The 16,277-nt window shown below is 47.8% G+C and overlaps 1 protein-coding gene across 2 annotated transcripts in view; it reads left to right on the top strand.

Moving 5' to 3' along the window:
- Dapk2 (death associated protein kinase 2) overlaps positions 1-16,277 on the top strand; it is a 119,196-nt gene that overhangs the window by 85,510 nt on the left and 17,409 nt on the right. For both annotated transcript variants that reach the window (XM_005075516.4, XM_040739968.1), the window contains 4 exons: positions 8,343-8,472; positions 12,282-12,330; positions 13,078-13,104; positions 15,372-15,524. In XM_005075516.4, the coding sequence (XP_005075573.1) occupies positions 8,343-8,472; positions 12,282-12,330; positions 13,078-13,104; positions 15,372-15,524 (359 nt within the window). The remainder of the gene's footprint in view (positions 1-8,342; positions 8,473-12,281; positions 12,331-13,077; positions 13,105-15,371; positions 15,525-16,277) is intronic.

Here is a 16,277-nt window from a genome sequence, read left to right on the forward strand (position 1 = left end):
TCGACTGTGAGCCCCACTCCTGGAGTTGAAGTTAATTAATTTGGCGATCTTTAAGGGGGTTATGAGAAGCAACTGGCCCCTGAATCATTGGTGGCCCCCAAACACAGCATGGAACTCAGAATATTAGTGTGCGAGTCAGAGTCTTCATTGCTTAGACAGGGCAGTAGTCATTCTGACCTTGTCTAGTAGCTCCACAGATCTGATGAGGAATTTGTGTGGAGAGCCCATAACAAGTGTTGGTTGTTATGTGGTCCTAGCATGAATGGCCTTGACTAGAGTTATAGAGTCAGGTGTGATGGTGCACTGTCATCCTAGCACTTGGGAGAAATAAGCCAGGTCTACATAGCAGGTTCTAGGCTAGCCAGACTACCTAATGAGACCCTGTCTCAAAACAAAAAGTAAACAAAATACAGCTTTACTTCTCTCCCTCGCCAGTACAGTAGAGATAGAATAGGCACTACTCTTCTTTCTTGCTTTTCTCAACAGAGAGCAAGAGGTCAGAGCCACACAGTGGCCCCTCTGCTGCCCAGTGGGTAGAGGCTGTGGCTTGACAAATATAAGGGCAGCTGAGTTAGGCCCTTCCCTAAGCCACAGCTGTGGCTCTTCTGGGAAAAGCAGGGAGCTGAGGAGACACTCTGACTGAGACACCAGAGCCGAAGTGAAATGTCCACTGTGCCAGCAGGCTGGGGTGGTCCCAAGGACATGGTTGCATCAACTAGAGGAAGAGAGGCATCTTGGGAGTAGGACACACACAGGACATAGGCTCAGCTCCAGCCCCTTCTGCTGACTGAGACTCCATGGGTAAATCCTTGATCTCTTGCCTTGGTTTGTTTATCTGTGTGGTCTGAATCCTGACAGGACTAGCTTCACACAGAGGAGATCACATGAGATGAGTATGATGGCTTTGTAAACTTAAGTGCTAGGAGTTTTTCCTGTACATTCTACATGGCTTGCTGGCTAGACACTGTGAGGAACGTTGGGAAGCTATGTTATTTCTTTATTAATGGAGTAGGGAAAATGAGACTCATTTCCGGGAAGCCAAGCATGGTGGTTCATCACTGTCATTTCTAGTGCTCAGCAGCCTGAGGCAGGATCACCAAGTGCTCCAGGCTAGCATGGCCTACAGAATGAGATCCTGTCTCAAAAAACAAAGCCAAACAATAACAACAACAGAAGACTTACTCCCAGAATGCTTGGACACAGTGGCACAAGTAGGTGGAGATGGCTCTCAGGGGAGGGGGGATGACCTGCAGAGGGCAGAGCTTGGGCTGCAGATTCAGGTGATGACTCCTGGAGAGACAGGATTTGGGCAGTGCCTGGAAGGATGGCAGACGAGCATGTTCTCATTCTAAGAGGGAAACAATCAACCAGATGGTCACAGTGCTGAGGATAATGCCTGTGGGCCACTTTGTGCGCCGTGTTTGACCCTCTTAGTAAGCCTCTAGAATAGCTGTTCTCAACTTGTGGGCCATGACTCCTTTGGGGGTGGTACAATCCTTTCACAGAGGTCACCTAAGACCATCAGAAAACACAGACATCTACACTATGATTCATAATGGTAGCAAAATTACAGTTATTAAGTAACAACAAAAATAATTTTTATAGTTGGGGGTCACTACAACATGAGGAACTGCATTAAAGGGTCACTGCACTGGGAAGGTTGACAAACCACTGCTCTAGAGGTAGCTTTCATTATTATTCCTAACTCGTAGGTGAGAGAAGTCAGGTAGCTTGCCTAGTGTCAGGCTGCTATTCACAGCAGAATGGCGTGTGAGCCCAGATTCCAAGGCCTGTTCTGCTGGCCATTATCCACACTGATTCTCTGAAAATGGAATATGCAAGAAAGTGCTGTGTGCCTGTGTTAGTTTATTCATTCGCTGACTTGTAGCCTGTAACTGAATACCTACTGCCAGACTGACCACTCTTGGATATTGCTGTAAGAGGCAAAGCCCTCGACTTCCTGCTGGGGCAGTGTGGGCAGGGCATGTAAGGGAGTGATTATCTTGTTCTGGCTCTGCCCGAGGTCTGTGTCGTGATCACACAGGCCCTTGTGTGGGAACTGGTGGTGTGCTAGAGAGATGGGTCCCCCAACATTCCTGTATGGGCACTGAGTTTGGGCAGTGAGGCAAAAGAGGAGCTATTGGGATGCGAGTGTCTGGTGGAAAAAACTGCTGTTTAGGGAGCAGGATGTAGTGGGATGAAGTAGCTGCTGAGCTGGTGGGGGGGGGGGTTCCGGGCCCAGGAAGTCTTTGAATGGCGGACAGAATGGGTCATTGGGCATTGGCTACACTGGAGACTTATGGACCAAGGTTGCCTATGATTAGTCTTGCTTTCTCAGGCTGTCCAGAGATCAGTCTGGGCTTGGGCTTGGATTGCCCATAAAGTTTTATTGTCACCATAGCACAACCCCAGCTGGGCCTCATCCTCACCCAGCAGCAGGCAGGCTACATGTGGCACCAGGGGAGGACACTACTACACTGGAGCTCTGCCTCTTGTTCAGTGATTTTGGCAGCTTCTTGATCTCTCTGGACTTCCCTGCAACGTGACTAACTCAATGACCTCTGATGTCCCTTGTCGCCCCAACATTATGAGACTGGGGCATAAAACATGGTAGAAAGGGAAAGCAGGAGATGAGAGCATGGTTTGCATAAGGGTGCACTCTTCATAATTGACTAGAGAGAGAATCCGGCTGGCCATTCAGGGGAGGACTCAGAGCTACCATCTCAGAACAGAGTGAACATAGCCAATGTGCTGCAGCCTCTCTGGGCACTGTATTCCCCAGGCAGGGACCATCTCTCTGAACCCCCAGAACCTGCTAGGAATGTACCCACTTTATAGATAAGAGAGAGAGACCCCCTCCCAAAGGACCAATGATTTGCCCATGTTTCAAATTTTTGGTGACAGAGCTGAGAGGTGAACCCAGACATGCCTGACACCAAGCCCTGTGTTTTGCACTTTACTACATAGTTCCCGGGGTTGCTTCCATCCTGTCTCAACCACTGGGCATGCTGTGCTGGCCCCAAGAAACATGGGACTGCCTTGGAGGACCAGCTTCCAGTTGGTACCACAATAGGCACTGCTAGCAGGATCTACTAGGACACAAAGGGACATGTTGGCTTCTCCCAGGGTGCCTGCCCATGTGGCAGGCCAAATTGGGCATGTTTGTTTTGACAGATGGGGGCAATTCCACCCCTCCCTATCCCCCAGTAGCAGCTCTCTGGATTCTGGGCTGGGCAGCTGCACCAAAAGAATGTGGAATCTTCCCCTAGCCATGCTTTGGAGGTGATGTCAGGTGCGTGGGTTAAGTGCCTAATTGAAGTGAATACCGTTGGAGGAGGGTGACTGGGGCAAGGAGGACAGATAGGATTGTACTGCCCACAGGGTTGTCTGGCAGGGGCCCAACCTCCTGTGACTACTGCAGCCTATTTTTCCTTCCTGACCTGAGGCAGAGAGACAGGATCCTTTTCCTGTCCAGCCTTGGGGCTCACAGCAGCAGAAATTTGCCCAGCCAGCCTGGAAATTTGTGCTAAACCTCTGTGTAAAATGTACAGAGATCCACCTGCCAGGATCAGGGCCTTTGGATGGCATCTGATGCCTCATTTAGAGATGGGAGCTGGACCCAAAGAAACGAAGTGGTCTGTTTATTAAGCTCAACACCTTTGCTTGTGAATCTGAAACTGTTTCCCAGCTCCAGGCTTGGGCTCTTGTCTACCACCGTGTTCTATCTGGGAGGTGAGATCAGAGACCTCAATCTGGGTGGCTGCTGGTTTGCCAGATCCCAGGCTACCTTTCAGACCAGGAAGGGGGGTTCTCTGGCACTCCTAGTGGTGACAAAAGGGCTTACACCAGGCAGAGAAGGGTAGAAACCCGGGCTGGAATTCTTTCATGGCATTTACTTGAACATTAAAGGAATATGCAGCAGACAAGAAAGCAGAGGCAATGCCAGGAACTTTGAATTGAATTGGGTTTCCCTGGGGAAAAGGCCACCCACCTAGGAAAGTGTCATTACAGATGAGAGACAGCCTACAGTGAGGATACTGGTAAGCATTGTTGGCTCTGGAGGATTAGAGCCTTGAAAATAAGGGAGTAAAAGAAACAGGGTCATGGGGCATGGCTTGGGAAAGTGTGGAGGAGAATAACAGAGGCTTTCAGACAAAAATAGCAGTTACAGCTCAGAGTGTTTTCTTTAGGAATGCAGCCCCAGGAGGCTGCTCAGGCTCCAATAGATGGTTCCACACCTATGCATATGAAGGAGCAGCTAATGGACTCAATGGAGATGAGAGTGGGGTGGATTTGACCAAACATTACATGCACGTATTAATATTAAGTAAAATATTGAAAAAGAATAGACTGCATCTGAGGATGGACCAAAGGTGATCTGAGGTCCCTGAGGTGGTGGTACCCAGCCCTGAGAGCAAGTCCAGGTATGGGATGCAAGGCTGGAAAGGCAACTGGGGGTGGGGGAGGAAATGGTACAGGGATGTGAATGCCTCAGTCATCAGCAGGAGCTTTTTATGGTCGCTGAGACCACTGAAGATGTTTAGCAAGACTGGGTGATGTGATAAGATCAGGAGCTCTCCTGCCATTATGAGTGATGGGCCTTGGGCAAGTCTTTTAGTTCTCTGGACCTCAGTTTTCTGTATCTGTTAAATGGGAATGCTAGTAGGACCTACTTTCTCAGTGTGGCTGCAAAGATCATGTACTCACCGAAATGAGGCTCTGGCTCCTGGAAATGGTCAGGCTGTTTCTGGAGGCTGAAGCAGTAGAAGGAAGTCCTGTGAAAACTCCAGATAAAAGGGCCTATGTTCCCTGGTCAGCCTAGACTCCCTTGGTGGTTTGGAAGCAGCAATATCATTTGGTGGCAGGGAGCCAATGACAGGTCTGAATATATAGGGCCATCTAATTCAAGTAATTCCTTGAGCAGCTGGTGAAAGTGGGAATAAAACCCCCAGTTTTAGGTTTACACACCTTTAATCCCAGCACTTGGGAGGCAGAGGCAGGCGGATCTCTGTACATGTTATGCCTTCCTGGTCTGCAGAGCTAATTCTAGGACATCCAGGGGCTACACAGATAAACTCCATCTCCAAAAACAAACAAACAAACAAACAAACAAACAAAAAACAAAACAAAAAAAGAATCCCAGTCTTCACCACTCAGTGGAGTATTCTTGCATCTCCAAGGCCACCTCCCAGGCTGAGCCCCTCAGGCAATGTTTCTTTGTGTGTACCAAACTTGGGTCCATCCTCCTAGGACTTCCCATTTTCCATTTTTATTTGCATGTACATCTGTGTGTATAATACCACATATATGAAAGTATCTTTGGAAATTGGAGGAGGGTGTCAGATCCCTTGGAGCTGGAGTCACAAGCTATTGTGATCAACTTGACATGGGTGCTGAGACTTAACTTGGGTCCTCTGGAAGGACCCTTAAGTGCTGAGCCGTCTCTCTAAGCACTCGTCCCCTCTAGTTGGTTTTCTTGTCTGAGATGAGGGCACCTAGCTTAGGAGCACTTGAAGGTCTGCAAGCCAGGCTGTGGACGTGGTTTGGATGATGCTCATCTGTATGAACACATCCACAGAAGAAATGGCATCCTGTGGTGACAGGTTCCAGACACCAAGCCACCTGGATTCCCCAGCTAAAGCAGGGAGAGGGATACTTAGTCTAGAGGGAGGGGAGCAAGAGCTTTCGGTATGGCAGATAAATGCTTAAATCCCCATGTCCCTTGGCTGATGTCTTGGCTTCTTTTTCAGCAAGAAAGGAATGATAACACCCACTGCTTGAGGCAGTTGTGTTTGGTTATCACTAGGTTCTGCATATTGCATTGGCTTAGTAAATGGCACTTGTCTTCTCTCTGGGAACACTTGCTGAGCACTTGGTGGCTGCCAGGCTCCATCTTAAGCTCTGGGCAGATGCTAGAACAAAGCACTTGGGAATTTTGAAGCCCGTTGGAGGGTGACAGATTAGTAACAGAGGAGCTCTAGCTTTGGAATGAAGGTGAATGAAGGTGTGGAGGAAGTGCTCTACCGGGGAAGTGCAGGGTGTTTGGGGTCAGGAAGACCTTTTGGATGAGACTGGCTATCTTAATTGAAATGCCAATGGGCATGACCTGCTTTGGGGAGGGAGCAGGGCAGGGGAGGTGCTCTAAGCAGCCCTGCTCCAGACAGGAAACAAATGGGTAAGAAAATGTAATCTTCTGCCACCCCTCTAGGCCAGTGGGCAGAGCATTTCCTCTGCACTGTGAGCCACAGGTGTGAGTAGCTACAAGACCTGAGGCTGTCCCTTCTCCCAGGGTGGCACTGCCCTAGAGATTTAAACCTTGGTTCTTTTCTGCCTCTCTGCTGCTCTGTAGCCCTTCCCATCTCCAGGTCTGGGGTGTCTATCTCTGAGGCCCATGGCTCCCATTGCATTCACTGTAGTGCTGTCCTGGGTTCTGCTGGGGCATGGCCTCTCGGCCAGAGATCAGTCTCCAGCCCTGGAGAAGTTCCTAACAAGGTGGTCAGTGATGTAGGTATAGCAGAAGAGAAGCTACCTAGCTGGGCAGTGGTGGCGCATGCCTTTAATCCCAGCACATATGGAGGTCAGGGGTCAACTTGCTGCAGTCAGGTCTTTCCTTCCCACCATTTAGGTCCCAAGGATTGAGCTGACACCACCAGGCCTGCAGCAATTTCCTTCATATTAGTGGTTCTCGTCATGTGAGTCAGGACCGCGTGTGCGTGTGTGTGTGTGTGTGTGTGTGTGTGTGTGTGTGTGTGTGTTTGCATATCAGATATTCTGTATATCATGTATTTACTTTATAATTCCTAACAGTAGCAAAATTACAGCTGTGAAGTAACAATGAAAACAATTTTATGGTTGGAGGTCACCACAACATGAGGGAACTGCATTAAAGGGTCACAGCATTAGGAAGGTTGAGAACCACCTCACTGACCCTATTCCCCAAGGTTTTATTCAACTACTAATATACTTTCTGTTCTCATGTATTCGTCTAGTCTCTGTGCGTATTTCTTATAAACAGAATCCTGTGTTATGGGCCCTTTGGTCTATGTTTCTCTCTTTTGGCGTGTTATCTTTCTCTTTCTCCTCTCTTCCTCTTCCTCTTCTTCCTCATCCTTCTCAAAAGAGACTTAAGATGTAGCCCAGGCTGACCTCAAATTCACTTCTGTCTTCCTTGTTAGTATCCCAGGTACTAGGTTTTCAGGCATTCAACCTGATAACTGGCTAGTATAACATTTTCAAGTCATATCTGCATTGCAACATAGATCAATACTTAATTCCCTTTTATCTTTTTATTTTATTTTATTTGCTTTTATCATCAAGTAATATTCTTAGGGCTGGTAAGAGCACTTATCTCACATACATAAGGTCCTGGATTCTGTCCTCAGCCTGAAAAAAACTAAGTCTTCCTGTATGAATAGTATATGTAGTGTGGGTATGCCACCCTTTGTCTCTTCATCAGTTGCTGGGCACTGGGGATCTTGTAGAGATGCTGCTATGAATGTTGGGTACAAGGTTTTGTGTGGATGAAGTTTTCAGGACTACCCAGTTAAAATGGAATCTAAGACAGTCATTGAGGGAGTAGGGGAGAAATGGCTCCGCTGGTGGACCCACCCATTTCCTGTCTCGTCTGGGGTCTTGAATGGCAATGAAGAGGACAGACCTCAGGACCCTGTCCCCAGCTTCTCTTAATGCTGAGAAATGGATGGTGGGGGGACTGTGATGGTCTAGTCAGTATCTCCTCTCACACCAAGCCTGCATTGTTGTGTCCAGCCAGCAGCTGTTTCAGGACCGGAAATAACTTGGGCAGCTGGTATTTTCCCTGGAAATCAGGTGCATTTTGTTTTTGTGTCCTGCCAAAAGCCAAAATTAGTTAAACACACAGAGAGAAGTTGGTTAGTCTCAGAGAAAGTCAACAGGAAGCTGGCTGGCCAGAGGAAAGAGGGAGGTTACAAAGTTGATCAAGGCCAGCAAGCCTTGTATAGACCTTAGGGAAGCCTCCCTTTCCGGTCACACTCAGGCAGGGAGGTGACTTTGCTTATAGGATAAGCTGCAAGTATCTGATTGACCCCTTCTGACAGATGAGGAGGCAGGGAGCCACATTGAAGGGATCTTCCGCTCAGAGGTCAATGGGACATTAGAGCCCAGGTTTCTAGCTGGGCTGTCAGTTCAGGGTTAGTAAAAGCTGGCCCTTGACCTTGGTGCTGGCTTTGAACTCCAGAAGACCTAGGACTCAAGCTGTTTTAATCCTCCCACCCAAAAGAACACAAACCTCATCCTAACCCAAAAGGAAAATGCAAAACAACACTTTAATTACTATCTTTCCTTCTTTCTGTTTTGTCCTCCAGCCAGAAAACATTATGTTGTTAGACAAGACTATCCCCATTCCACACATCAAGCTGATTGACTTTGGCCTGGCTCATGAAATAGAAGATGGAGTTGAGTTTAAAAACATTTTTGGAACACCAGAATTTGTTGGTGAGTTTTGGGACTGTTTTTCTCCCAATCTGACAGTGGGGCTGGGGAAACAGTTCAGACATGAGTTCAAACCCCAGAATCCACGTAAGAATATACGTGCTTATAATACCAGAGCTGGGGAGGCAGAGACAGGTAGACACCTGGGGTTCACTGGCTAGCCAGCCTAGGCTACTTGACAGATTCCTGGCCAGTGAAAGACCCTGTTCTGGCTTGCATACGCATGCCCACATGTATGTACACACACAACACACACATACACACAACACACACACATACACACACACACACACACACACACACACACACACACACACACACGAAGAGAGGGAGGGAGGGAGGGAGGGAGGGAAGGAGGGAGGGAGGGAAATCCCAGGAACAATCATCGTGTCTGGACTGAGAAATGATGCCTTGGGATACCTGCTAGAAACTGAATGGTTGAGAAGCAATTGTCTTCCTGGGCCCTAGGTGAGACAGACATGGGCTTTGAGTGTCCATTGGGACAGAGAGTAGCCAGGTGGGGCTGGAGTCCTTTGTAGAGTTAAACTTTCCCAGAACTGTCCCCACCATTTTCTCTTGGAGGAGTTTATTGTGCAGATTTAAAATCACTTCCCTGTCTTGGTTCCCCACAGGAATTCCTCTCTCAGAAGTAGCTTTTGATTTCCTGAAAAGGAAAGAGGTCTTTATTTGCCAGGTGTCAGATCCACCGCCTGCCTCTCCCAAGAGCCTGGCCTTCACTCACACATCTGAGTGGCCAGCTCTGATGAGGGTCTGGCCTTGCTGTCTTCCCTCTGTTCCTCTCCCTCTACCCCAGCCCTTTCTGACCTACACCCTAGAGACTCCCCTGTGGGACCTGGTCCAGAGGTTGGAGGATCACAGGAAAATTCTCTGCAGAGAGGAAAGGAATGAGAGTTGAGAACTAAAGCATCGTGTGTCCATCTTCTCGGGGATTGAAGTATTTCAGAGATGGAGGGAGTGGCCTGCTCAAAAAGCAGCTTAGCTTATTTTCTCCATCAGGCACCATCCAGGCCAGACCCTCTCTCAACAAAACAAGACGAAAACAAACAAAAAAGACCAGATGTGATTTGAGAGAACTACACAGAACTTTAGGACTGGAGGGGTGGATCAGTGTCTAGAGGTGCATACAACCCTTGCTGAGAACCCAAATTCAGGCCCCATGGGGCACCCATGGCAGATAGGCCACAATTATCTATACCTCCAACTCCAGAGGATCCAAAACCACCTTCTGGCCCCTTTGGCACCTGCACTCACACACGCGCACACCGCACTCACACATGACTTATGTGCCCACACTGCATTCACATGTGCATACTGTACTCACATCTGCACTCACATGCACACACTGCACTCACATGCTCACACTGCACTCACATGTACACACTGCACTCACATGCACACACTGCAGTCACATGTGCACTCACATGCGCACACTGTACTCACGCGCCCACACATGCACTCTCATGCCCACACATGCACTCACGTGCCCACACTGCACTCACATCTGCACTCACGTGTGCACACGCCCACACACAGAAACACACACCTGCACAGAATTAGAAGTAAAGATAAATCATAAAAAAGAAATTCAGCATGTAGTCACATGCACAGGCCACCCTTTTAGTAAGATGTAGTGAGATTAATTTCTTAGGACAGAGGAAATAAAGTGAGTAAAGCACTTATCGTGCCTGCATGACCTGAGTTTGAATCCCCAGAACCCACTGAAAGCCAGGTGAGGTCCTGTATGTCTGTATTCTAGGGTTCCTACAGAAAGATAAAAAGCAGACAGGAAGCCAGACAGTGGTGGCGCACACCTTTAATCCCAGCACTCGGGAGGCAGAGGCAGGCGGATCTCTGTGAGTTCGAGGCAAGGCTGGACGGATAGCCTCCGAAACAATACAGAGAAACCCTGTCTCTTAAAAACAAAAAACAAACAAAAAAAGAGTCTTTAACTTGGAGTTGGGCATGCTGTAACACTCCTATAGTCCCAGTAATTGGGAGGTAGAGGCAGAAAGATCTGGAGTTCAAAGCCATGTAAAGCTACACAGAAGTTTGAGACTAGCCTGTGCTGCTTAAAATCCTGTATGAAAAACAAAATAAATGTCTCTAACTCAGTAATCTGAGACAGGAGGATTGTACCAGCATGGGCTGTACAGTGAGTCCTTGGCTCCCAAACTTAAAAATAAGAAAAGATTCTCTAAATATAGACTCTCAAATTATGTACCTACCTTATTTGTACATAGTCCATAATCTATGGATCAGTCCATAGATTACTTGAGGCCCATAATAAATTTGAATATCATTTAAAAAAGACAGCACACTTTCATGTGTCCATCATCAGAAACGAAAAGAATCACCAATAATGAGAGACGCAGAAACCATGCAAGTGATCTCTGAGAGAAGAATGACTGGGTGTAGACAGATAGTAACACAGCAGACGGACTATTACACAGCTGTGAAAGTGGAAGCCCATGGATGGAGCAAATGAAACCAATCAAGAGATAGAATTTCATCCTGGAACCATTGTTATAAAGCTAGAACAACAACAACAACAAAACCCAGCAAAGCCATTGTAGGGGTGTCTGCATGCTGAAGGAGGAGATGTAGGGGAGAGACCAGCAGACCTACCCTTTAGATGCAGTGGTTTAGATAGCATTCTGGGTAAAGAATCTCAGTCTTTCCTGTGCTCTCCCTCTCGCCTTGGCAGTTTGCAGGGCCCTCTTCTTCTCTTGTGGGGTACCGCCATTATTGCATCCGCTTCATCGGCACATTCTTAAAAGTCCTGGATAAAGTGGGTGTGGAACTCAGCCCTGGCTTTCTGGGGCCTCGGTGCTCTCCGGGCAGCATGTGGTCCTCTTGTCTTCAGCAGAGTCTTCTATTCCCTCTCTTGATCACCCACCGTATCTTTGGCCCAGCTCCTGCTTCCACTTGAGTATTAATGGCTTCAAATCTGATGCTTGGCCCGGACTCCTCCCTGCAGTCAGCTGCCCCCTGGCATGTTTGGTGTCCCTCAGGCTTATCACCTTACCTCAGTAGCCCCCAGAGATGTCCTCAGATGAAGTCACCTGTCAGGCAGGACTGAGGGGAAGATGAAGGCCCTCTCTGCCTTCTTCGCCATCAACCAGCAACGTGGGCCTGTCTGGAGTCTGTCTACCAGGGTTCCTTTCCCACAGCAGGCCCCATCAATGTCTTCTTCCTGAACCTTCTTCCCGCATCCCTCTTACTTTGTGCCTTGCTTGCTCTCCTCATCAAGGCTTGCTCATGAGTGATTTCTCCCAGGGTAGCAGGAAATCATGCCTTACCTTGACTGGATGCTGTAACCAAACATCTTAGGCTGGGTAGATTACAAACAACTGAAACATGCTGATCATAGTTCTGGTGGTGAGAGTCCCAGATGCTGGTGCCAGCAGGCCTGGTGTCTGGTGAGGGACCTTTTCACATAGACACCAGTGTCCTTCTCTATTGTCAAATGGAAGGAGGAACAATCTCCCTGGGGCCTTTTATAAGAACCTAACTTTATCCCTGAAGTGTCTGCTCTCATGGCCCCATCATTTTATACTCTTGCCTGAGAATTAGATTTCAACATAGACTTTCTGTAGAAACACACACAGTCCATAGCAACTTGATCCCTCAGCCTTCTTCCATCCTGATTATTTCCATCTACTGTTCAAATATCCTTCCTCCCTACTGGAGATTCAAAATGAAGACATTTGGCACCAGATACTCTAGAATTCCCTAGAAACATCTCCTCTCATATCTACCCCCAGTTGACTCCTCAACATGACCTCTTTCAGCTCCAGAAATCGTGAACTATGAGCCCCTGGGACTGGAGGCTGACATGTGGTAAGTGGTAGCATGGGATCCTTCAGGGGTAGAAGGCCTCGGCCCCTGTTTTAAATGACATGCCCTGGAGTGTTTAAACCCCTTCCTTCACACTCAACATTTCTTAGTCCCCTAGTCTGCAGTGCTCCAGGAGCGCTAGATATGCAGCCAGGAGGCAACTGAGGCTTGGGTCCATGGCCAGTTAGAGCTTTGTCAGCAGGGGAGAGGCTGAGGCAAGTACAGGCTCATCCTGGGCCAGCCCCAACTGGGGTCTAGATAGCAGTTAAGTGAGCTCTATTGGTCAGTCCATTAAGTGTTCCACAGGAGTATCCTTATGTCCTAGGTATATGTTTTCCTAGCAGTACTGCTGTGATCAATTCATTACATATTTTATTTGAACACTGCTTTACTATTGGCCCAGCTCTCATGACTTGACTTTCTAAGACCCTGACACCCATGAAGCTGTTCTTACTAGCTATTGTCCTCATTTTAGAAGGAAGGTGGGCTCAGAGGTTAAGAGACATTCTCTAATGACAGAGTCTGCAAATGCAGAAGTCAGACCTTGAATTTGGGTCCTTGATTCAGTGTGCAGAGAGTGAAGATTCCAAATGCGTTTGAGTCTGTTGCAGAGTTGGGTAGGGAGGAGTGGGGCTTGAGATGGCATTCTGGGGCCACCTGGAGAAGGAAGTGACTTCTTGGCCCTGTGTGGTGACTGTCTGGGGGCTTGAGGTTGGAACTGCACAACTCTGACATGACTGTCCTTTGCAGGAGCATCGGTGTCATCACCTACATCCTGTGAGTATCTCCAGCCTTGGCTTGCAGACCTGCTTGGCTCAAGAGGAGCGAGGGAAGGGAAGGGAGACAGCAATGATGTGTCAAGTCCACACAGCACCTGAGGCCGAGTTCTGAGCTCCACCTCATACCCTTGAGCAGGGCTAGGAGTCTGGGAAAGCAGCCCTCCCTCCCACACAGCTCACTTCTAAATTTCCTTTGTGGCAAGCTAGGGCTGCTCAGCTCAGCCTTCTGCGTATCATATATGCTCACCGAGAGACTCGCTTCACCAGAACCCTTGTAACAGCCCTGAAGGCGCCTGCACCTGCCCATCTTTCTCTTTTCTGTCTTCTCGTCCCCAGGTCCCTTTTCCTCCCACTCACACTCTATTTTCTTCTCCTTTCTTTCCCTTTCTTGTCCCTTATAGTCCTGTGGCTTAAGTCAAGATTTCCTACACAGGCATTTTGTTTTGTTTGGATTTTGGGGGGACTAGACCTCATTTGGGACAGGATTGTAGCACTGTTTCTTTCAGTTTTTGTGACCATGGATAGTTACTTAACCTTTGGACCTGTTTTTCTTATCAGAAAAGTAGGGATCATAGACTTCCTGCTACAGGAAGTAGGGTGGGTGGGAATAAGCCACCTTGTACACATTTCATAGGCGCTGCTTGGGCACACAGGTAGGCCAGTAGACACTCAACTCCTCGATGGTTCCCAGTGGTCACCCTCTCATAGGCCACATGGAAAATGCTGTTGTCATGGCATTTTCAGGGTAAAAGCCTGCAGCCAGGGCCAGTGTTCCACAGTGGAGGGTTCGTTCTCAGCAGCATAAGCTAAGAGGTCTGCATAGCCATACTGTGACTTCCCCAGCTGCAACTGAGGCCCTCAACCCTGGCTGCAGAGTAGATCTCTTAGCACCCACAGTGGCCCAGGTCCCTCCTCAGATCCATTAAGTTAGAATCACTAGAGGAGGGCCATGGCCTCAGCACCTTTTAAATGCCCAGCTGGATCTGCTGCAGAGAGAAGGCCAAGGACTATTCCTCTGTAATTCCAGAGCTAGAGGAGTCACCTAACTGTTCTTAAATCTTGAGTTTCTTTAGAATTGTAGGGGGCATCACCATCCTGGACTTTAAGCTCTACTATAGTTTTCTTTTTTTTTTCTACTATAGTTTTCATACTGAACTATTAAAGAATAGTTCTATAGGTCACACAGTCTTCTTATGACTCCTTGAACTTGGTGAAATTTATTTAATTTTATTTTTCTTTCTTTTGTCTTACTGTGTAACTCTCGCTTTACTTATTTACTTTTTGTGATACTAGAACCTAGAGTAATTGAACGTAGCTAGGCAAATGTGCTACCACTGAATTATATCCCTGGAACCTCTTAAAGTTTTTTTCTTGTTTTGAGATAGAGACTTACCAAATTGCCCAAATAGGCCTTGAACTTGTGATATTCCTGCGCCAGCTTCCTCAGAAGCTGGGATTATAGGCCCAGTGTGACCAGGCCTGGATGACACAGCTTCATTGAAAACCTGTTTTATCAGAAGCACTGTGCCAGGAACTCAGGATCCTGACATGGGGGAGAGTCGACTTAACTTGTCCTGGGCTCTGTGACTGTGGGAGATACACCACACAGCTAGTATTACCCTGTGGAAGCATGGTTACACTGGAGGTTTGAGCACACATCTATGAAACCCAGAGGGAGAGGCTGGAATTGTAGAAGATAGGTAGGTAGGTAGGTAGGTAGGTAGGTAGGTAGATAGATGACAGTTAGATAAATATATTTGAACTAGGAGATATAGAATGAAATTAACTCCCCAGATAATAGAGGTGGGTAAGGACACAGCACATGAGATACAGACCGATTTCTGGTCTTATGGAAACTGGGGACCTAGAACTCATAGTGGGTTATTTATGTCTCATCAATGACAGAAATAATGATCATTGCTGGGTGATAGTGGCTCATGTCTTTAATCCCAGCACTTGGGAGGCAGAGGCAGGCAAATCTCTATGAGTTCAAGGCCAGCCTGGTCTACAGTGTGAGTTCCAGGACAGCCAGGACTACACAGAGAAACCATGCCTTAAAAAAAAAAGAAAAAAGAAATGATGACCATTAATTCTACAGCTGCTAGTATGGATCAGGGTTACACAAGGAATTTTATCTATTTCTTGTGATCAGGATTGACCCCAAAACCTTGTACATGCTAGGTAAGTGCTCTGGGTTTCCTGAGTCCATCTTCTATGTCTGTCTCCTTTCCCTCCATTTCATGGGGCTTTCTCTGTTGTGTTCAGACTAAGTGGAGCATCTCCCTTCCTGGGAGACACGAAGCAAGAAACACTGGCAAATATCACAGCTGTGAGTTATGACTTTGATGAGGAATTCTTCAGCCAGACAAGCGAACTGGCCAAGGACTTCATTCGGAAGCTTCTTGTGAAAGAGACCCGGTAAGAGGATAGAGGATGGTTTCTCTGGTACTCATTCTTTTCCGTTCCCTTCTTTGTCATCTGTTTCATGTAACCCAGTCTGGTCAGGTGCTGAGAAGTGTCACTGGTCATGACATCTTGTCATTTTGTTTTTGCCATCATCTCCTTCTGCCCAAATACAGATGACTCTGTCTGCATGAACACACACATTTATGTGCTTGCAGGCATGTGTATCTGGAAATCAGGGGTTATACAAATGCAGGACTCTGGTTTGAAAGGTAAACAATGAATGTTTTGAGACCTGTTCAAGTTGAGAGTGGAGGCAGACAGGCCCAGAGAGGTCAGGATAGCGGGAGAGATGAGACATACTAATCCCACCTCTGGTCCAGGGCCCAGGTTGAGCCTTATGGCTGTATGGCCAAAGAAGGGGAATGGACAAGAAACTGTGTAGAGAGCTGTGACTCTTCTGTGTGACATCAGAGAAGGGCCTGGATGGGCAGGGGACAGGGCCATAGACTATAGAGGGCTATGTCCTTTGGTTTTCACAGACTTCAGAGAGAACAAGAGTGGGACCCTGTGATATGCAGAAGCCCTGGTTTCCTTATGTAGGGCAGTGCTGCGGTTGGGGGTAGCTGCCTTTGTGTAGAGCAATAAAGGGCAGAGGGGAATCCTGGGAGGCAAACCCAAAAGCAGACACCAGAGGTTTGGTCCTGCAGAGCTGGCTTTCAGAGGAGCCTGGAAGCTCAGTAGAGGGTGGCAATTAGGCCCTTCAAC

The sequence above is a fragment of the Mesocricetus auratus genome, unplaced genomic scaffold (genome assembly GCF_017639785.1).
Source record: "Mesocricetus auratus isolate SY011 unplaced genomic scaffold, BCM_Maur_2.0 Super-Scaffold_100691, whole genome shotgun sequence".
NCBI classification, from domain to species: Eukaryota; Metazoa; Chordata; class Mammalia; order Rodentia; family Cricetidae; genus Mesocricetus; species Mesocricetus auratus.